The sequence below is a fragment of the Pholis gunnellus genome (assembly GCF_910591455.1).
Source record: "Pholis gunnellus genome assembly, chromosome: 19".
In the NCBI taxonomy this organism is placed as follows: domain Eukaryota; kingdom Metazoa; phylum Chordata; class Actinopteri; order Perciformes; family Pholidae; genus Pholis; species Pholis gunnellus.
The window spans coordinates 8,320,391-8,343,917 of record NC_136546.1 but is presented as its reverse complement, the minus strand read 5'-3'; the positions used below and the strand labels follow the sequence as shown (position 1 = coordinate 8,343,917).

Here is a 23,527-nt window from a genome sequence, read left to right as displayed (position 1 = left end):
AATTTACACGTGCTATCCTGCGTCTGCAGTTAAAACTTCCCGTTTGTATAGATAATAAACGCTTTTCATAGAGGCAAATAACATAAACAACTTCCTGAATCACATTGTTTCGTCAAAGTGATTAATAGAGGTTTTGGATGTAGCTTCTGTCTTTTCATTGTGATCATGATCGAGCAAAATGCAGTCCACGAAAGACAAAATACTCCGGCACCCTAGAGAAGACATCAAATCGTAATGTCTGTAAATTAACATTAAATATAAGAATAATGCAACGTCTAGTCTGAGTACACCCATTTACACCTATTTTTCTTTCATTACTTATGTACATAACAGTCTATTCTTTACTTTATCTGTCCCGCTTTGTTGTCCTTGTCCCTAGCTGTTATTTCTATTTCTATAAGTACATTGAGGGAGATGCAAGAAAACAGAGACACAATCCTTGTATGTGCACACCTACTTGACCAATAAAGCTGATTCTGAGGTACTGGTCCACCTATAAATTAAAGTATATCACCCATAACTCATTTGACACTTTCATGTCTTTAAAGGGTGTAACATGTGAAGACTGTGAGTAACAGACCAACTATATGGCAGACCATACTAACTTCAAATGCTTTGTATTACTTATAGCTATTTTTAACAATATACCATTTTTTTTCTCTTTTTAGAGCTGATTTGTGTATTTTCTCTTCCCCTTCAGACATCCATCTGACCACGCTGCCAGGTGATGCAAATATCCTAAACTGAGACAAGCATGTGTGCAAATGTGTACATATGTGTATGGTCAAGTATAAGACAAAGAGGCTCAGGCAACAGGAAGAAAGGCACTTGCTGCGGGGGTTGCCAATCCAAATGAGGCGGACGTCTTGAACATGGAGATCAGCTGAAGGCAAACCATGCTGCAAGTGTTTTAATATGAAAATGCTATGTTCTGTATTATCTGTGAATCTGAGATATTAGGTTGATACAGCAGCAGATAGTAACAGGTTAAAAGAAAGACTTAATTTGAATAAGAACAAAAAAGGCTCAAAATAAAATATTTTCCACCAAAATGTCTTTATTGACATTACAGCACATCTAATGCTGTGTGTCCATTTCTTCACATTGCCTGGTTTTGTAGAAGCTGGTTAAATGATGCCTGATGCGCAGACAGTAGAGGGCGCTCTGAACTGCTGCAATGTCTGGGGTTGAATTGAGGAGAGCTCCTTGCTAAGTCAAGTCTCCTTACTGACAAGGTGATGTGCTTTAGGGGCAGTTTTACTTTCAGCAGTACAGAAACAGGGGGTTGAATGAATTGATATGAATCACTCTCATCAAAGCGTAGTAGCACAAATAAGTCGAAAGTAAAGCATCATTTTAAATTAAAGCAACTAGATTAAGAATTCAAATACATTTTGGATGTGGGCTTTGAAATAAGAACACACAAAGAGGCATTCAGAAACAATGTCCCGTGTAAAGTATTGATCTAATGTTAACTATAATCACGTTATCATAATCTGATCACATGTCAGTCACCAGAAACTAGTACAATTTGACCTCAGAAATTCAGTCTACAGGAAGGACTATTGTTTTTCAAAGGTTTGTTGATCAATTAAATGCTTTGAATTAATGGCGCCTGATATTAAAAAAGGGAGAAAAAAAAAAGAAGCAAACAGTCCAGCAAAATGTGTCTCTGGCTGTAATTAAATTCAAGGCAGCGCCGATGAGATCCTCATTTGAAATAATAGCCCTGCTCATCATAATATCTTTGCGGGCGCGTTTAATTAAAGTGGACCCCTGCTTTGTTCGCATGCTGTAACGCGGCTTGTCCAAATGAAGCTCAATACAAGCCCACCATATAATTCAAGTTTTGGGAGGAGGAGGAGGAGGAGAAGGGGGAGGAGGGTTGGTGGGGGTTAGTATACTATTGTCCGCCCCTTAATCCGGTTGGCTCAGAGACTGCCCGCAGGCCAATTTGTAAGTGGTTTGCGGAGCTGCCAATCAAAGTAGACATCCTCTCCTCAGGCTGTGGCTACGGAACATCTCAGTTGCTGTGTGGAGAGATTTGACGGAGGGACACTCCTGTACATGGACCATCACTGCGCTGCAATCCGCCGCCTGCTCACGCACACACACGCATGTAATGCCTCGCTGAAATCTGGACGTACACGGTGGAGAAAACGCGCATGTGAATATTTTAATTTTTGCATGTCAGGAGAGGAGGAACTAGTCGCCGGGTCCGCGGCTGTTTGTCTTTTCTTATCGCTTCTCCCCCCCCGTATGTCACTCTAATTAATCGGAGGCATGTGGAATCGCACCAGGATTAGGAATCGCTTCCCAATATTGTGCCTGCTGTTGACGTTATGGACGGAGGTAAGAGGGCTCATTATTTTATTTTTTTTATTCCCAAAATATTTTCACGCTGCTCCACGCGAAATAAAATAAATGTTTAAAAAAAAAAAATAGCAAATGTCAAAAGTTGGTGGGCGTGGGCAGATTAGCGTATTCGCTCTCCGGCGTTGCATATTCGCCTCACATTAATCGATAATTGAATTACGTAGCCGTCAGTAGTGGAGCATGTGATCCTGTTACCATGAAAAGACAAGTCTGAGGAATTGATACAGGCTTCTCTCCATTTTGGTTACAATCCTGAGAGCTCTGTATGTTTCTTTTTTTGGGGGGGGAATTAGGCCTGAACCAAGAAGTTGTAAATTGCATTGCATCAATTGACTGCTGCAGCGGGTAATTTGCTCCCCGTCAGAGTAACCTGATTGTCTAAAATCCCCAGCCTGCAACTATAGGCTGTTCACGTGCTCCATTCGCGATGAAACACATTATTTTGGATTGTCCACCCAATCTGAATATTGTTTGTATGATTTTTAAATTGAGAGTCAGGCACTGCTTGGCCACTTGTCCGTTTTTACGCACCAATTTGAGCAACCCAAACACCATGCTGCAGCCTGTGAATACACAGGCCTATGTTTAAATTGGGTCTCCTTTTTTATTTTTATTTTTTCTTCCTAGGTGTCCCAGTCAACCGGCTATTTCGAGCTGCAGCTGATCACCGTGGCGAATGTAAACGGCGAGTTGGCGGACGGGGAGTGCTGCGACGGCTCCAGGAGCTCCCAGGACCTGCGCTGCACTCAAGACGAGTGCGACACTTACTTCAAGATCTGCCTGAAAGAGTTCCAGATGGAGGTCACCACCACCGGCTCGTGCACGTTCGGAGCTGGATCTACGCAAGTTCTCGGTGGAAATATGTTTTCTTTTAAGAGCGCAAAGAATAACCCGAATAAATTCGACGACGGAGGCAAGATTTTGATCCCCTTCCAGTTCGCGTGGCCGGTGAGTTTCTCCAATTTTCTTGCTCCAATTAAGTCTACAAGAGCGTTTCTTGGAGATGGCATTAAACACCGAACCCCGTTTAAAATGTGGACAATGTAATGTTCATTTTGTGATGTATGTGTACACTTGCTTGAGGAACACACCATAAAACAATGTATGAATGCCTTGGACCCACTCTCCCATTCTGCACATCACAGCAACATTGATCTGAATACAAGTTAATCATTCTCTGTCACTGCAAACTAAGGCCACTAACTATTATTCTCATTATAAACTAGTCTGCCCAACAGTGCGTTATTGATTAATCATGTGGTCTAAAATACCTTTCACACTCTCCTAGTCTTCAAATGTCTTCTTTTGTCCGACCAACAGTCCAAAACCCACAGAATAAGTACATTTTGCTATCATGTAAGACCAAGAGAACCAGGAACCGTTGGCATTTATGCTTGAAAAGTGACTTATTGATTAATTGACAAATTGTTGCAGCTCCAATTGCAGCCATCTTCCGATACAGGAAACTCTACAGCTGTTCAGTAGAAGGCTGGACAGAAAGAAACTGTTATTAAAAGTTGACATATATATATATATATATATATATATATATATATATATATATATATATATATGATCCAAATACACTGCACCTACATGGATCACATTGATGCCACATTGACCAGAAATCCGTGTTCTGGGTCATGCGTATGTGCCTTTTGCGGGGAGGACAGACCTCGTTGAATGGGGCTTCTTGGCAGCATCCCGTCCTTGTGAGAATTGACACACATCACAGTCAAACGATTGCACGCGTCACACGGATCGGATTGCAGCTACAGTGGTTCGAAGTGTCATCTGGGTCATCTTTTAAAGTTGCCCTGATATATGGGGGTTGGCTTTGTTCCAATCCAGCCAGCTTGCACCTGCCAAGGCCATGATAGGGTAATTAGACTGGGGGAAATGCTTTGAGGAACCGTGCCGTGTAACTCCAGAACATGACATTTGGCTGATTCACAATGTTGAGGGAAATTCCATCATAATGCAATCCGTCAAGTGGAATTTGGTTTGTGTTTCCGTATTTCTACAGAATAGAAATGGTTTGACTCCACGTTCATGAGATATCTGATTTGTGTTACTTTTATGCAGGGAAACTGACAAATTTATCAAAGACGTCTGTTGTGATGTCCAACATGACATGAAGTGTAGTTGCAGGTGCAGCCTGGTTGTATTTTATTTATTTTGGATGGATGCTCCAATACATTCTCTATTATAATGTTGAATGAGTGACATCCTGCTGTGAGTGTGAAGTATGTGTTCGGTGCCTCCGGGCAGTGGTTGGGTACGTACTGCTGGCTGGTTTTGACACCTCTCTTGCCTCCTCTGCGCCCCACAGCTTCGTCCCCTGCTGTGGGTGCCAGGTGGCCCCTGGTGGCCCCTCCAGGGCAATTAAGCTCTTGTGACTGCAGATGAGTGATAGCTGATGGATTAGGCACACGGATAAGGTGTTCTAAGAGCTAGTCCTGTGGCAGTGAACACACTTTTAGTTGTTTGTTTGAGAGGACGTCACTCCAATTATGACCTCTAGCTCTCTTTGCCAGCAAGCTTTAATGAATCTATTTGAAATGGTTTTGGACAACGAAATGTAATATCGTAGTGTTTTTAGGAATCAAGCTATTGTTATGGTGCTTCATGTTTTAATTCAGATTTGTAATGTAGTGGTGGTCAAAGGAACTAGACTTTAATGTGAATGGTAGGCTGTTGTGCAGACCGGAATATATGTGATTTCTATTTGGAAATATAGAGATAATTAGTCTGATGATCAGTTGACGGATAGAAAAAGTCACCTGCAACTATTTTGACAATTTATTCACCATTAAAGTCATTTTTGAAGCAAAATGGCCATCGTTTTGTAGTTCCAGCTTTTTAGTCCTAGCGGTTTGTTTTGGGATTTTTGACAGTTGGTTTGGACAAAACGAGACATTCGAAGACCTCACGCTGGGCTTTAGGACATTTTGATTCCTATTTTGCACAGTTTTCTGGCATTTTTATACACTATATGATTCATCAATTAATTAAGAAAATAATCATCAGAATAGCTCATAATGAAATGTTTGTTGCAGCCTTGGTGTAGATTAGTTTAATCAAACATGTTTTCTGGTTAGCTTTGTCTCCTGTGATGGTAAACTGGATATCTCTGGGTTTTTAATGATCGGTTGGACAAAACAAGCCAAATAAATGAAGTTTTTGAAGCCCTGCTTTGAAGAATAGCTGATTCAAATAATGAGATCTCTGTGTACTGTTCTCCATGAAAGCTTGGCATGTTTTTGCAGCCTTTTGGGTTGAAGGCATCACATGTTTGATCCAGGTTTCGTCTTTGTGTCGTCTTTGTGCATTTAATGATTTCAGGGCTTCCTGCAGCGGATTATAACCGAGGCCTTGGCCTTCAGAAAATGATCAGCTTTTGCCTACTGGTTTAAGCTTCAGGGGGAAAGCGCAAAGGTGTGATGTCACACGGTAAAAGCCACCTATTTAATGAGGGAGGCTTTTGTTTTTGACCATCAGGTGGGTTAGGGGCCACATTTTCCCCCTTGGGCTAACCAAGGTGCCACCACAGCTACATGTACAAAGCGCCCGCTCATCTAACGTTCATGCATCACATAGAATATGAACCAGTGGTCGTCTCTCATTGGACTCATTGACTGACACCTCGAGGCAGAGGTGAAGAGGGCTATTCTGGTGTGTTGTCTGTCTCTTAAGTGGCGCAGGCTGATAACGGTGCACTATTCCAGTGCCAGATGTCACAACAATCCTGTGGGGTCACTTGGTGTGGCGTTGTCGCTTTCCTCACTGAAGAAACAAAGATGCAGTGTACTATAGGCTGTGTCATCTGGCCAACTGCCCACTTTAAGCCCCAATGAAAAACCAATGAGGGCCGGACCCTTCTGTCATCCAGAACCCAGCGTCTTGAGACAATCTGAAAAATGAAAGCATGCAGGAATTATTTTAGGTTCCAAATTCGGAAATATTACATATTTTGTGACCCCTTTAATGTCGGCGGGAACAAAATAAAGCTGCGTGGGTTGAATATCTTTCCTACAAAACAGTGATTTTCAAATGGACCTTGAAATCCTGAGATGTGACATTACCCTTTTGATGCCTTTTTAATTGTATGAATAGTCACTTGTCAGATTGTCAAAGAGCACTTTTCATCTTCCAGTTGAGTGTCGGGCTGTAACAGTTACACTCATCCTGCATTTCTGGGAAAGGCGGCGTCTTCTGTGAAGACGCAGAGACATCATAGCCTCTTCTCTTCTCGGCTCAGCTATCATCCCACCAGCGTGATGCAGTCGCTAATGGCTGATCTTACTCAGATTGCATGATACTCTGATTGTATGATGCTTATCCATTCCATATTGTACTCTACACTTCTAAAGCTGAATACCACTCATGTCTGTGCATTAAGTACAGAGCTGGAGCCAGGATGTGGTTAGCTTAGCTTAGCAGAAAGACAAGAAACAAGGAGAAAGTAAAACTCTCTCTCTAGTCTCGTCGGTCGCCGGATCAAATCCCCGTTCAGACCATGTGCGAAGTGTGGACTGGTAGCTGGGTGCCAGTTCACCTTCTTGAGCAAGGCACCAAACCCCCAGCTGCTCGGGGCACCTGTCCACTGGCAGCCCCCTTGGTCTGACATCTCTCCATAGATCCTATTTGTGCATGTGGGTCCATTTAATAAGAGTGGGCATGCAATGACCACGCCCACTTAGGAAACCGGAAGTGTACCATTTCAAACCATCCTTGTTATAGAGCATCTTTGCTAGCACTTCACACTAAAGTACAGCTGAGGCTGATTGGAAGATCATACTTTTTTTTAGCGTTGGCATAGATTAAAAAAAAAAAAATAAGCCTCTGTCATCAAGACCGCAGGCTGTTACTGCTTCAGGCTTTGAGTCATCAATAAATAGCTACACTCCTCCTAAAACCACAAATTATTGTTTTCACGTTCCTGTTTTTGTACAGCTTAAATAAACAAGATCTGTTTCAATGAGCTTCAGAGGTGTTGGTAGATGTATTTTACATGACATTTTATAGAGGGGCAAGCTCGCTGTGTGCCCCCCCCCCCCCCCCCCCATTTCCAGTCTGTATGTTAAGCTAGGCTAATCTCTTCCTGGCTTATGCACATAAGACGGTGGCCGGCATCGATCTAAGTCTCGTAAAGAAAGAAAACAAGTTCATTTCCCCAAAATGTTGAAACTACTGTTTTAAGACAGTGCTCAGATTGAAGGTGTGGTTTTTTTCAGTGTCTGTACTGTAGCACGTGGATCGTACTGCACCTCGTTCGGCCCGTCTGATTGAGTTTCCATTTCGTTGGCCCATGCTGTGTTAGCAATTCAGGAGAGCGAGGGAAAGGGACACGTCTTACTTCCACTTTATCACTAATGAAATTGCCGGTGGAATTTCTCTGCCTCTCTCTCTCTTCCTCTCCGCCCCCCCAGCTACATTAGCCGGACGTCCGTTTGATGTGAGCCAGCCTGTAACTGTATCCGCTCTGAACTTGGATATGTATCAGACCTCCCTCGGCTAGTAAATAGATGCATGTAGCTGACCTGCAAACGGCAACCAACCTCATCGGGAAGCTTGAGCAGTTGCAGATTCTGGATTAGAATTAGTTGTTGCCTCATTGTAATAGATAGTCATGACAAATTAAACCTCTATATTCCTGTATAAAAATAAATGAAGCCAGCCTGTGGAGAGTATGTGTGGTCAAGGGATGAAGTGTTTGTGTGTGTGTGTACCAAGTGGGTTTGTTTGGTCTGTTGCTCGTGCACTCCCTTGTGCAGTGTGCTGTCAGTCTCTCGAGTGGGAGGTGTGGACGATCTCATTCACGTTTAAGCGACGGGTTGATCTGCACAGACCTGCTTGAGTTTGTTTCTCTTGGAACAAACCCCAACTATTTAAATAGTTTTGGCTCGGTGTTCGGGCCACGTGTACGCCAAATGCACACAGTTAAGCTGTCATACTTTATTTGTTTTTTTTGTGCTACCGTCGAGCATTGTTCTGCACGTCTCCTTCAGTACAAAGACAAACGAATACAAAATTGTATAAATGTCTTTGGGGAACACGAACAAATGTTGCACCGCTCTTCGTTGGTACAGAGTTCTATGTTTGGGACAGAGGCTTTATTCGTAGCTTATTCAAACACTTTTGACTGTACACGTCTCTCCTCTCTGGATGCACACGCGCTCGCAGAACCAGAGGCTAACACGGGCTGCCGTGGTTAGCCACACCTGATGCGGAGTTTGTCAGAGCTGTTGCTAGGAGACGGCTACATTGGCCTCTTGTAAACAATTATCTTTCCTCTCTGTGGCTCCCTCCCCCATCCTTTCTCCTCCGGTCCCAGGGCTGCTGCGTGGAAAACCACTCGCACGAGCCTCACCTGTGATGCAGCTCGGCTCCGTATTGATTATGCAATCATTACCCGGACGGCGTTTTCTTTAGCTTATTTTCAACTTGTTACGCAGACAACAACACGTATGCGTTCAGTGATATCGCTTTCTGATCTGCTGACCGACGACTGTGGTAAACGTCAGTTAAAACACTTGTCCGCAGCTTGCAGAGTCCCTACAAGACGTGCTCACCCTAACCTTAGGCTTAACTAACAAGCAAAGAAGCCGTTGTTTGGTCCCTAGTGGCCCCTTTACGATGCGTTTAGTGTTGACATTTATATTCCTCACTTATCACTAACTGGTTGACTTTTATCGGCTGATCCACTCGTCGACAAACATGTGATTGCTTGAATGAAAAGGTAATACTTCACTCACAAAGGCTGTAGGAAATGTACCTGTACTGTATTTGATCAGATTTTGCTTCTGGTATTTATTTATTTTTATTTTAAGTAGTTCTGATGGGTCCAAGTTCTTAAACTTACCTTTTATTTAAATGTGGCCATATTGGAATTATTTATAGTGTTTTATTTGTGGTGCTCTTGATGAAATTGTGGCTCTTTAACAAACTTGAATGGGCTTTCTATCAAACGAGACACCCTCGTGATTTTATTCACCTTGAAACATTTCAAAGAGCGTTTCATCCTAACCGTTATGTTGGATTACACACAACTTTGTAAGCGGTCAGAGAATTTGCATGCAACGTCCGATTTCTGCAAAGAGCTGTGGATTCATCTCGAGTCTGCTGTTGCCTCACATCACAGTTTACAAGCCTGACCGACATCTGCGTTGTTGCTTCATTCATCAACAAAGTGTGGTAGGGCCAGTGTGGTATTGACTGTGTGATCTGGACAGCTGCCCTGTGGAAACCTGTGTGGACTGAACTCCTGTCATCGCCATCTGACTCTGGCTACATTCTTGATATTGCATGGATCTGTGTTATGGTGTCACAAAGGAGGCGGCAGGGATTTCCTCTGAGAACACGCTGTTTTGTTCATTGTGTGATTTCATATGAGGCACAGCATGTACGGGTGGGAAATGACTGCTTTTAGGGTCCATTAATTAAAAGGTTGTTCTCCTACTTGGAGCCTCTGGGAAACTATGCTGTGTTCATGTTGTACATACAAGAGTTTGAACAAGAATCTGGCACATTGGTGTAGAAATCAATTATTTATTTATTTTTAAGTTTCTCATCACTTGCTTGGAGCATTTTCATTGTCAACCATCATGAATTTTCCACCTAATTTATATCCCTTTTAACTTTTATATTTTATGATTTAAAGTTTCTGTGGGCTTTTAAAGTGACTTTCTACTAATTTTGGACATATGTCTGCCTCTGCCAAAATGCACCAGTTTCCCTTTGGTACTGTCCTCCTTACCTAGTTCACTTGTAAATCCAGACTACACCCAGAAGTTAGTTTTAATCAACAGTCCTAAAATGAGTTGTGTACAAAATCAACCTCTGCAGAACCTGGCTTTCTTGGTCTCTTGTTAGCCTTCGGCTTACCAGTATGATGATAGGTGTCTGGAAGGTAGTGATGATGGAGCTAAGTGTCTAATTGTCTCATCTTAAAGTGGAGCCATCATAAACTGTTGGCATCCATCATGTCTGTTCCCTCTGATTGCACGGTACCAACAAAGGTATTTAAAAGCAAAACGGATGAGACGTATCCCGTATGAAAATACTCTTTAATTATTCTCGTTCAGGTTAGTGCCTCTCTGCAAACCACAGTTTAATAAGCAAACGGCTGCACTGTGAAAAGCCAATTCTGAATGTATAAACCAACATTCAAATTGGTTATGGGCATGGACATATTTCAAATAGGGTCATGAGGAACTTGTGCAAAGATAATGCGAGGTGGTCAGGCATTCACCTGGTTTGTCCAAGATGCAGGTTTCTGTCATTGTCCTCGATAAATAATGTACAGTATTTTGTTATGTTTTACTATAGTATCCTATGCAGACCGCAGTTGAGCCAGCAATGTGACAACAAAGTAAAATATAATACATAATGAGACCTGAAGATGCATTTAGTGTTGATATTTGTTGGATTTTGTTCAGATCTTGTATCTTGAAATGGGAATGTATGAATGCTTTTGTTATGGTGGTGCAGGTATTCCTATGGGTGCATTCATAAGTGTGTTTTAAGGCGCTGGCTTGAGATCAGCCTCTCGTGGGTCTGAGCTCATGTGACACTTGAGGAAGCTCCATTGTCTGCAGTATCTGATGCCAAAATTATGCTCATGTGTTTTTAAAATCAGCCTGTTATTATGCCTGCAGTGTATGTACAAAGTGTTCTGACTGGTTTTGAAATGATGCAGATATCACAATGTCTGTCCTTAAACTGTAACTGAACCCTTCACAAAATGTAGTTTAAGAGGTTTTTTAGTTGTCTACCCTCCGTTTTAATTATTGTCACCAGACTCCCACCAGTCCAAACGATCAATAAGATAATCAATGGTTGAAACGTTTGACCTATTTCTCATTTGAGTCTGTTTAGGAGGCCACATTGTACTTAAAGTCAAGAAATAGTTTTGTAATTTCTTCAGGAACAACATTATTGATGTTTTTCTGGCAACATGAGTGAAATGGGCTACTTTGTAAGCACCGCTGATCCCTTGTGAGTGAATGAATGAATGAATGACTGCTGGCAATGGGGTGAGGTGAAACTACAGCTGTACATTGAGAAGCACTGCTACTACTAGAGGTGACGTGTTTACATCAGTATATCATCACTACATGAATTGTAACGTCGCAATATCAACTGGTCTTCAATTACCAAGGCTGAGAAGATTGGAAACCGCTACATCATTTTAATTCCACATGTTTGTGGTTCAAAATCTGCCGATTTCTTTACAGCACAATGGAAAAGTTAGGATGGTGGGTTATGTCTGTACAACACCTACAATCATGTCCACTCTTCTCAAACTATTTCCTCACATAACACTGAATCTTTGTTTTTGGTGTATGGGGGGGAAACGACTTCAAACATCAGTTGCTGCCTCCAATAAACGACAAAATGCAATACATGAAGTCTGCTGCTTGCCTGAACAGCGACACAGATGTGTATATTTCTCTGCATTGATTTGTGTTTTTACACCGTTTGTGCGTGTTGCTGTGGCCCGCTGCGTCCCCTGCCTCTTGTTAAATGAATGGTGTGCAGGTGGTAGAGGCTCCTTGTGGGGGTAATTAAAGCACGTCATTACATGGGTAGTTAAATTGTCACTGTACTGTTGAACCTGTTTGAAATGATAATGGAGCTCGGCGGGAGGCGGTGCTGTATTGCACTCCAGTCAGGCGTCCTGTTGTTTTGGATCAGAAATTAGCCGGTTAATGTTTCTGAAGTACGTCTGCTGCTGTAGTAGCTCTTAGACTTCTTAAGGCAAATTAACACCTAAGGAAGTAAGTGACAAATGTCTACGGGTCCACGTGAACTGAGCAACAAGGGGATTGTTTAGAACCTTTTAAGTTCTTTGATTCATGGCACACGTGATGATGAAGACATGTCATGAGTCTTAAAAGCTATTGTTGTTGCAATCCTTGTCAGACCAGTATTTTCAGATTTAAATACCTCCATATTTTGATACAAGAGCGACCTGTCCTTTTTTTTTAAGGTATTAAAAAAACTACTTGATCATTACATTCATTACAGTTTGGTGCATTGTTTAAAATCGCCTCTGTTTTGACTTTAACAGTAAATTACTCCATGTCAACTCGTACATATCTTTTGTCCTTATGTGAAATCATTTAGCTTTTCTATGCAAATGCAAATGTGTTGGCGTTTGTTTTACGTGTTGCATACTCTTGGATCATGCTGGTTAATTAGCACCAGGAGGGGAGGGGTTTGTTGTATTGGAAGTGCATGGGTAATGACCCTGTTGGCATAGTAGCAGCATGTTCAATGGGCCGTGTGTGTGTGTGCACAGCCGGTGCACACCAGCCAGCCAAATGCCTTGCCTTCAGTGCGACATCTCTTGGCACGTGCTTCTGGCAAGCAACTTGTGTGCCAGCACTCCACCTCTCCACCCAACAGATATACGACTGTCATACAGTCTGTAACCTGCTTTCTCAACCACACATCGTAGTTGTAGTGGTTTAAATGATCATTGTCAATGGTGCTTGCCTTGTCTGCAGGCATTCATTCAAACTAAACACCAAAGAAACTAACAAGGGTACTGGTTTTTCCATGCATCTCTCAGGTTGAAGATTCAAAATGAGTGACATTTGATGCATGGTGTTTTTGATGGAGGGTTTGTGGTTTGGCACGTGGTGAAGACAATGGGATGGAGTTTAGTTCAGCAAATACAGTGATGGCTGACTGTCACTGATATTTGTTTTGAGAAAGCACCGTGGTTGTGGTGGCGCACTCGCAATAAATGGTGCCAACAGTGCAAACAGCAACAGTGCTAACTGTGTTTACCTGAGGGGGAACTGGAGGCTGGGCACTATGATTCTGCGACGACGCCGTTGGTCGGGAAGGTATTTTCAGCTGTAACCGCCGTATGATTATGCTTATGCAAGACTGTTGAGCTCCAGTTTTATCTACATGAAATCCTGGGGCAAGCAAAGTACAGAGATGTTTATTATGGATGTCGAACACGGTCAAAACCTTCCAACTTGTACTTCTCTGTCTGCCAACATCATCCCCACATTTGCAAGGGTTTTGCCACTTCAGGTCATTGATCCTCTAAACAGAGTGAGGAGCTCGACAGAGAGAGATTTGCATTTGGGTCCACGCTCTAGGCAGAAGTGATGGGAAGCTGGTTCAGTCCAGCTCGCATCTACTTTTTCAGTTTTTCACCCATGATTAGAAGAAGCTGCTTCCCCAACTCCCAAAAAAGCTCCCCTCCCATTGGAAGTTTCTTTGTGACATTCATCCTGTTTGGTGTCTAATTCTTTAATTAACCTCAGTATCATTAGGAGTTGATGATATCAAACTATATCCCCTCCAGTTAGTCCGAACAGCTAATTAGACTAAAAGATGCAACTGAACATTTTACACTTGATACTTGAACATAATTTAATGTGATGGCTCTCGTTCTATTCCTCCTACTGAGCTATTATCCATCACTGCCCATGAAGAGAGATAGTGCTGCTGTTGTTCATCCAGATTTTTACAGGTAATTCTAAAGATCAGTGTCCGAAGAGGGTAGAAGTTGCATTACATGCTGTTGTGCCCACTGCCCTTCCTATTCAGCAGAGATGCCGTAGCTCGATTGCTCTTGCTGGAACAGTGTAGACTCAGCCTGAGTAAAACCAAAAGCTGGGATTGACATCACAGATTAATGAAGATTACATGCAGCGATTACTGGCCACGGGATGAATCGTGATGACCTCATGTCCCATCAGAAGGCAATACATCAGGAGATGTCAGTGGAGCTCTCCGTGGAGGAGTCGGGAACAGGGAGGTGGACATTCTGGTCACCTATCAATGACATGGGAACAGAAATGGCTGTGTTACAGGGTTTTTATAAATTGTACACATCTATGAATTTGCTAGTTATTGCGTGATGGGTATATAAAAAAAAACCCAGCTCCTAGGAGTATTCTAAGAGCTCAATCAACATTTGAGGTCCTTACTTTCCCCAAGAGTCAATCAAACGTCAGATCCACAATGCAGACTCACCCCTCCATTGATACCTCATTGTTTGCAGACTGGGATCTCCCACGGGATTACACACCAGGCCTGGATCTCACATTCTTGGTATTCTTCGAATGCAAACGCGCTCATCACCCCACATGCAGAGGGCTGACCCCTCTTTTGAAAAAGAAGCGTGCAGATCCCATGCTTAGTGACCCCAACCTGCCCCGGCTTCCACTTCCCACTGCCACCTCTTTCTGTTCCCTTTCCCTCTTTTTATTCCACTGGCCACCTTCCCATCCACCCCTCATCTGGCGTGGGAACCTACACCTGTGGCTCTCCCCAGACATCACCACCGCATCCTCTGTCTTCACCAAAATGGCCTTTTGTGATGACTGAAATACCTGAATTCAGTGGATTGATGAGGTTTGATCCATTTGGTGCAATGCGATGCAAAGATGGAACTGTTACATCATTTTAAGCAAACACAGATTCACTGAGTACATGACACATAAACATCCTTTTTTTTACCATGTCCCCCTTCTTGACTTGAAAACTCTAATCCACCTCTAATCCATTAGGGGAAGGGCAGGGTTAGGTTTTTGAGATTTGATTGACAGCGAATTCTTCAGGGTCTCTGATAAAGTATCTCACAGTGTCTGATGTAGCTGACGTGTGTATTTTGTGTTGAGAAAGTAGTAGTTTAATGAAATTAGGATATTTTCTGTGGTGTGTATATACAAGATTAAGACTCATGCAATAACCACTAGAAGCTTTTTTTGACTTTGCCCATGCAACTGTCCAGCCCAGGCTCGGCAGCACACATGCTGACACTAATTGTCCTTGTGCTGACTGTGTCTCTTCATGGACAATGGTTTTGATTGGGATGGGGGTGAGTTATGATGTTGGGACAAGGGTCTTTGTTCAGTAGCCTTTCCCCCTTCCCTCCCCCACACCTCCCCTTTATCCCCCTGCCCATCCATCTATCTTGTTCGAACCATTTGGGCAGCTGTCACTTAATCCAGCTAATCACAGAGTGGGATGGTCTGTGGGAAACCAGACCGTGGCTTTGCTCAACCCAAACATGCACTGACTGAGGGAACTATTTACCCAACCAATTACAACATGTAAGCATTCAAGCAAGACTGGATTTTAGGCAAACCCAAAAGGTGAAGGTCACATTATGGCCACCGGTTCTTTCTCTGCTCTTTTGATTTTGCCTCATGACGAGACTTGTCTGCCACACTTGCATAGTCTCCTGATACAGGCAGGCATCATCCACTAATTCATTCATTGCCACTCACAGTTCCTCTTGAATGCATTGGCATATGCACACACCCACCCACATGCTCAGACTGGGGCAGCTAGCCCACCCTTTTGTGGTGGGGGGAGGGGGAATGGGTGGAAAGGTCAGAAGCCGAGCTACATGTCGTGGGATGATCCACGTTCATGTCAAATAATCCATCTTTGAGGTCGCATCTGTTGTGCGTCTGCGGTTGGACGGGTTGGCAGAGCTTCCGGAGACGGCAGCACGAACGTCACCCTTTGCCAAAACCCCCAGACTCACCATACTCCCTTATCTTCTCACCCACCTCCCTTACCCCAGTCTGGGTTTGGCCTCTCACGTATTACCGGTAGCTACAGTCTTATACAGCTGTACCCCCTTCTATGTCAAAACTATGATCCCAAGCCCTTTAGCTCACCCCTCTCCTATCATCTTCTATCCCCTTCTCTTGTCACCCGTGGTCTTCCACAATAACACTCCCCTCCCCTACCTCCCGCCACCACCCACAGCCAGACAAGCCTACTTAATCCCACAGCCCAGCAGCAACCAGCCTACCAGCTTGTTGGTCCCCCAGATCAACAACACAGACTGACACACACACATTTTCCAATCCCCCTCCCTGTGATTTCTCTTTCCCGCTTCACTGGGGCATTGAAGTCCCTCAATTACTTGCCTTATGCTTTTTTTTTTTTCTTTTTTTTTTTTTTGTACCACCACCCCAGGCCAACGTCCTATCAATGACAGTACAGTAGAGGTCACAGCAGTCCCACTGTGGCTACTACAACTGTCACTGGTAGTGACATAATTAATGTTATTTAGGTCAGCTGGTTGCCTAGCAGTGTGCCCTGCAGCACACCAGCTAGATTACTCTTGTGATGCTGGTTAGCTTGGTTCATTTCCGTGTGTGTGTGTGTGTGTGTGCACGTGTTAATGTTTACTAAAACCAGTGTCAGCTCAGATTTTTGCAACATCATTGCAAACAATTTGACAGTTTGCATGTTTTCAAGAACAATCCCCCCCAATATCCAAAAAGTATCAATTAAAATCTGTACCTAAATTGTCTAAATGTATTTGATATAATTGTAATCATTCAAAGTGATATTGCTAAATCATTAAGAATTGTTGTACTTTAATGCATGGTGATGTGTGCATTGGGAGTGGGGATCCCAGTAGAGCCACAACTGATTATTCTTGTTATCGGTTAATCTGTTTTTTATTCAATTAGTCCACAGTAAGTTAGATAGTAATGAATAGCGGCCATGCCATTTTACCAGAGCTCAAAACGAGTCTTTAAGCAACAGCCTGAAACCAAATATATCCAATTAAAGATTATGTAAAACAGAAAAAAGCAGCAATTCATAAATGCCTTAAAGCATTGATTGATTATCATTATTCATTAGTTTCTATTCCACTAATTAATTAATAAACTAATCATTTCCACACGGGGTAAAACACATTCATCAATGCACCACTCCTGTTATACTGGTCAACTGTTATACTGATAATCTCCTTAGCTGCTGATTTATCTCACTGTCTGACAACCAAGGACAAAGCAGGCAGAGTTCATCTCACACAGCTAATATTGGCAAAGTGACCTTCTTAATGGACATCCTACCTGCTGAGGCTTAATTTTGTTTTCCTGAAATCATGGTGGAAGACCGCCAACCTTTAAAAGCCATTTTGTTTGTGGAAGAGGAAAGCTGAAACACTGGATTTCAGTGGTGGGTTTTCAGAAGACATCAGGTCTAGAGAGTTAGTAGAACAGAAACCAATAATCCCAATTATGATACTGTGTTGTTAATGCATCAGATTTAGCCAGTTGCGAACATTCCAGCAAAAAACACTATCTTTAGAGGTGCTGCCAGGCTAGCGGTTTCATTTGTTTCCAGTCTTTATGCTAAGCTAAGATAACTATTCACTTCCTGGCTCATATTCAGCATACAGACATGAGAGTGGCATCAATCTTTTCATCAAATTCTTTGTTCCCATTTGTTTTTGCATGATGTGTAAAATATCCGATCGTAAATATTTAGTTATTATTACATGCACCTTCACCAGGACTATCTTTGTGCATCCGTGGCCTTTTCCTTAGTTGAACTCCATCACAAATCTCAATGCCAGGATGTTTGGTATGAAAGCTTCAGGGCAGGTGCATACTACCACATTGCATTCTGAGCCAGAGGAAAGTTGGTAGAGCTGAACCAGTTTGCTGTTCCCTTGTGTCCTCTCTACATCTCAGTCCTGCAGCCTCTCTTGGCTTCTTTCCACAGTTGTACAATCCTGCTCTCTTATCTTTTGAATCATTGGGTTTCATTGGCAGTGTAATTCAAGCACACCTCAGCGTAACGGGGCCAAGTTGCATACGAGACGCTATAGTAGCGATGAAATAGATTTTTGCATCATGTGTGTAGAATGACTTGCAGAACTATGGCTGAAATGATCATCCACAGTATTCTCTCTCAATTATAAACACATTGTGATAGTTTGTTGTTTACTTCGCAAATTTGGGAACCAAATTACAATGGCCGATTGTTAAATATTCCTTTTTTTTGTAGTGGACAATAGACGAGGCATCATGTAGTTCTTAGCAATGATGATCAAGCACTAAATGATCAAGTCTTTTATTCTTTTGATGTAATGTGGATTGAAGTATTCGAATATTTACACAAAGATATATATATATATATATAAATAAATACTAGCATCACTCATTGAAAGAAAAGGGGACTTAAATTAGAGAGAGTGTACATTTTGTAGCTATGCTTAATGGTTGCAAATGTTTCTTTGTGCTTAATAATATAATTCCTACTATGGGCAGCTTGAGACATTGTTACTCCAATGGACACCAGTCTAGTCACTGAGCAAACTCCTATACCTTTTGTTGTGGACATGAAGAGAGAGAGATGCTATTTTGTCCAAATATCACCTGACTAATTATTTTTTTCCTTTCCCTCCAGCGGATGTACACTTTGATTGTAGAGGCCTGGGACTGGGACAACGCCACACGCAACAGTAAGTCTAAACTTCACACAGCTCTGGGTGGAGGCTTCTATAAACTGATTATGGCGGTTTTAAAGGATTTGCAGTAAGGTTCCTAGATGGGCTTTTTGCGTGCCATATTGTTGTCAATTTTGTAAAGCGAAACTGGTGGTTTGCAGATATGAATCTATTACTCACTCAACAGAAAAATGATCTGCTAGAATTTTTATCATCTTTTTTTCATTTTTCAAGCAGAAATCCTCCCCACAAAAAAAATCATGTATTGCTTCTTTAAAATGTGCTGGTTTCTTTTTTTTTTTTTTTTTAATGTCACCTCGGTCACTGGAATATTCTGAGGGATCATTTTCTGACATTTAATAGACCAAGGAATTTATCCAGCAATCTGCATCCATCTTCAGAAGAATTGATCATTTACATAATTGTTAAAATAGTTTGAAGAGGAGTTAAACTCCATCATGAAAGTGAGCCTTCCTGTTCACATCAAATCAATGAATGGGTTTTTGTCTATTCATTTTGTAAATGGAAACTAAATTTCTGTTTCCACACAGGTGCACATATAGGTTTACAGGTTGAAAACGTTGTACTGTACGATGTAGCCCCTGAAACGCTTCATATAGAATTCCCGTCTTGGTTCTTCTCAGCTGTGCTGGTCAGGTCTGACCAGCTGTATCCTGTTTTCCTTTGGTTATGTCCGCTGTGTGGACTCCTGTATAACCCCTTTATCCCGTCTGAGCGGTAGCCCAGTCTGGGAGGAAGAGGACCCATTGAGGACTGTATGTCTGGATGTGTGGAAGTACCTTTGATCTGTGGAGACGGTGACATTTTTCACGAGTCTCTTAATGCCTTTCTGTGCATTCAAGCATGTACGTGAACACATTTATAGTCGGGACCATACTGTCCGCTCCAGTCCAAACTGGCTCCTTATTTATATGAGGTCATTACATCCTGTTTTGTCCATAACATCAAAAGCACTTCCACCCGTGAATGCAGACAATGGAGGAGAAATAGATTTTGACATCATAGCGCTTTGATTGGACTGCAGCATACCCTGTGTCGTTGTCGTTTCTGCCGGTGGGCCTCCAGTAATTGTGTACATTTACAGTAATTACTTCTGATGAACCTTAAATGTTCCTTGAGAAACAATCCAATTGATTCTCTGCCAGCTACAGGCACTTAAGTCTCAGCCAAATGTCTATAAATTAGCAAAATAAATGCATTTCGGATGTAAGGATACAAGAAATAAGAAGCACATTTTCATCACTTCCAGTTTGATTAATTTCACTGGCATTAAATGAGAAGGGGAACACGTTCCTTGCTTTTATCTCAAAGTATAGAAGGAATGCGATAAAGCTTTTTACCTTTTTGAAGCTCACGCGGGTTTGATTCATTCTGTGTCTGATGTTGTGTGAAAGCCGCACTGATCCTGCTGTTAGGTCACAGACTGACTTGTAGTCTGCTTGTAGATGGAAACTTCTGTGGAAAATGTTGACTGGCAGGTGGGCCAGGCAGGTCATATTCATTATGTTGTATTTTTTTAAATTTGTTTTCACAGTTAATATGACCTGTCATGGCACATGAGTCACACCACAAATCTTTCATTTGTAGAAATCGGGGCTTGGTTTTCACAGGTCGTGATCAAAGACAAATTTGATTCAAAGAAATTAGGGAGACCTAAGTTAGGTTGATTTATATGTATTTTATATACCTACCATAGATCTACAGAGATTTGACTTAAGCGTGAAGACTAATGACTTCAATCTAACTGTATGGATCTAATTGTAAATCAAGAAATCTGTCTGAATGTCCTTTGCATTTCTTGAACAGTTCAACCAGTCTTCTTCACACTTGGAAGGTATCTTGCTGAGGACCAAAGGGGGTGCCATGTCAAAGTTGGTACAGTTTGGACTCTCGACACGTTCAATATTAACAAACTTCGCGAGGCTTCAGGCCTCAGCTGACCAAGGCTACATACACGTCACGGGTGACACAGCAACAGGCTGCAAGTCTGTTTCAATGGAAGCCGGTGACTCAAAGGTTCGAACTGCCGCTTGCCAATTGTTGCCAGATGACGGGCGTGACGTGCAATGAATCGCAGTTGAGCTGGTCCCAACTTTTTTTTCAACGCTCCAATGAGGCGGTGCAGTGTCGACCGATCTATGTTTTGACATAACTACGTCAACGAGCGCTTGAGCAACACTTTAACGGCAACTCGCCGACATGGTAGCTGGCCATGTTGCTCATAGTCTGAACACAGCATGAGTCGAGCATGTCTCTTCTGTTCTCTTCCCTGGAGTCAACGAGGGACGAGTTGTTCTAAACAACAGTGCAAGCAGCACTCCCGGGGCCTAACGCCACTGTTTTTGCTCTTTACAAGGCTTACAGAACGAACCCTGTCAACTCATGTCGCAGTCAATGAAGACATTATCATATTCAGTCACTGCAAAATGTACATTTTACTAGTTATTTGGTGTATATATAGTTTGGCTCTACAAGCCTGCTGTGCCATATCATAACTACAGCTTGGAGCATCTAGTCTATGACTATCGGGGATGTTACGATCCCCATTGAGGGTGTCACAGTGGTGGTTGTAGTATTGATTTTTTCTTTTTTGGAGCTGCCGCATGATCGAGTGTGAAGCTTAAATGCTTTGAGACGAGGCTGTAGGTTTTCCCCCTTTGCGGTCGTCTGCAAAGCTGTGTGTTGTGACACTTTAAGCTTCCCAGTGGTCACATTATCAACATGCACAGCTTTTGTTTAATTGTTATGCAGACACCATTGATGTGATTGTTAGTTAATTTCCTGGTAGCACTGTGGACTGGATGTCCGCCGACATTCCTCCAGTCAAACTCGATCAGCACAGGAATCTGCATGCTCAGATCCGGCCACATCTTAATGCGCTATATATTGAGCCTTTTGTCAAAAAGATGTACTGTGCATGTGGTTTTTGATTACATTTTGAAAAAAGTTGGAATAATTTACAGCAGGCGGCGCGAAAGAGTGAACATCCAGCTAAAGACAATGTAGTTGTTCGACCACATCCTGAGGGATCAGTCCTAAACTGCAGGACAGAAGGTGTACAACGGCTAGAATCCGGTACTTTCATGGCACACTTGACGGCCATTGTTGTAATGCATATCTCTTATATGATATGGACAAGTCTTCCCTGTTGCATTTTGTTGGAATTGTCAGTTTTCAAAATGCATTTCATTCTTTCTCTGTCCTCCTATTGTCTTTGTCGCCATCTCATCCCAAGTAAAGAAAATCTGGGTATGTGAATTGACAATAAACCACAGAGGTGAGGCACAGAAAGAGACATGTTGAAGTACATGACGGTGTGTGTGTGTCCGTAAGACATTGAAACTTGTTTTTTGGCCTGAGTCAGCACCAGCCTGACGTCTTGTGCTACCAGTGAGTTGGTCTGTCAGTGAGATTCCTCTCCTCTGACGTCACGTCCTCCAGTGCCTCTCTTCCTTTCCCCCTTGTGTCCTCAGGAAAGGCAGCCGGCTGTTTTCCTTGTGTTTATCGAGCAGGAAGTGGAGTGGACTGGACGGCCGGGCTCAGTGTTTAGACACCGAGGTAGCAGAGCCCGGCTTGGGCCCGGAGCCCATTGTTCTCTATCTGGCAACTGCCGGGGTTATTTCTGTTATTGTTGCCTAATTCTGTCTGACATTGTGTCAGTCCCCCAGCAGAGGAAGGTGTGTGTGCATGTATTTGTGTGTGTTTGTGTTCCTGCTTGCTCACTTCAAAATGTCTATGGTGCATTGCAGCCCAAAGCCAGGGAGAAAGAGGAAATCACAGCAGACCCCCTATTTCCACAGAGATTGTTTGCCAGCTTCGATCCCACTGTGATAAAGATTGCTTTGTTTCTGGAAGCCGGCGCTGCAGCGAGCCCCACAGAGGCAAACCATGTTTAATGTGAGCGTTGGCGTGCCAGAGGCTAAATGGTGGCAACCTCCCGACATGACTGTGCACATACAGACTGCTCAGAGGCACCGCTGATGTGTGCCATCACCAGAAAATAGATCAATTTGCAGACAATGAATTTCAATTGCGTACTTAAAATTCAGTGCTGTACTTTCCACATGCACGCACATAATGTGATATCAAAGCGTCTGTCTGCTCAGTAAGAATGCACTGCTTTTCCTCTGAGGGAGTGACTTTACATCAGAATAAAGGAGATTCCACATCTTTTTACGATGTCGGTGTTTCATATAACTAGTTTTTTAGAAATGCAGTGGCTGCTGGGGGCTTTTTGATTTGTTTCTTTGTTTTTGACCTTTGGGGAAGATTGACAACATGCAGTTGGGGGACTCGTTTCTGAATGTTAGCTTGTAGTGTCATGTTCTTTGATGGATAGATTTTCTCCAAATTCTGATTCATCTCATCAGTTCATGACGGCCCAAGCAAACTTTATAGTCATGCAACCTGCAATGCCAGGTTTTTTTGGCCCCTTGGGGGCAGCAGAAATGAGTAGTGAGCACAGCATTGGCATATTATCAGCTTTAAAGTTGATAGGGTGAACTTGTTGGCAAACAGTTGCTTATTTATACTTCCAGTACTTACGGCGCAACACTCACTTTCATTTGTAATAATGGTGCAAAGGACCATAAAATTCACAGATCGGATCAGCACAAAAGTAAAAAGGGAGAAAATATAACTTTTAAAGATCCCTGATCACCTTTTTTTGCCGCCAATACCAAAGTGCTGATCATTGATGATCCATATTGGCAGATACAGATCCCTTTGTTGTTTGATTATAGCAGCTGGTCTACAAGGCTCCTCGCTATTATTTATTTTTTTCCACCCTCCCAAAAATCATTTATTAAATTATAAATGTTATCCTTTTACTTTGTTATAGTCATCTATACTTTTTCTTCATGGAAACGCACGATTCAAATGATAAAG

General features: G+C 42.5%; 1 protein-coding gene across 1 annotated transcript in view; it reads left to right on the top strand.

Moving 5' to 3' along the window:
• The first annotated feature begins 2,054 nt into the window (after nt 1-2,054).
• jag2b (jagged canonical Notch ligand 2b) overlaps nt 2,055-23,527 on the top strand; it is a 41,553-nt gene continuing 20,080 nt past the window's right edge. The window contains exons 1-3 of the mRNA XM_079180620.1: nt 2,055-2,352; nt 3,004-3,324; nt 18,580-18,634. Coding sequence (XP_079036746.1) covers nt 2,284-2,352; nt 3,004-3,324; nt 18,580-18,634 — 445 coding nt within the window. The 5' untranslated portion in view covers nt 2,055-2,283. The remainder of the gene's footprint in view (nt 2,353-3,003; nt 3,325-18,579; nt 18,635-23,527) is intronic.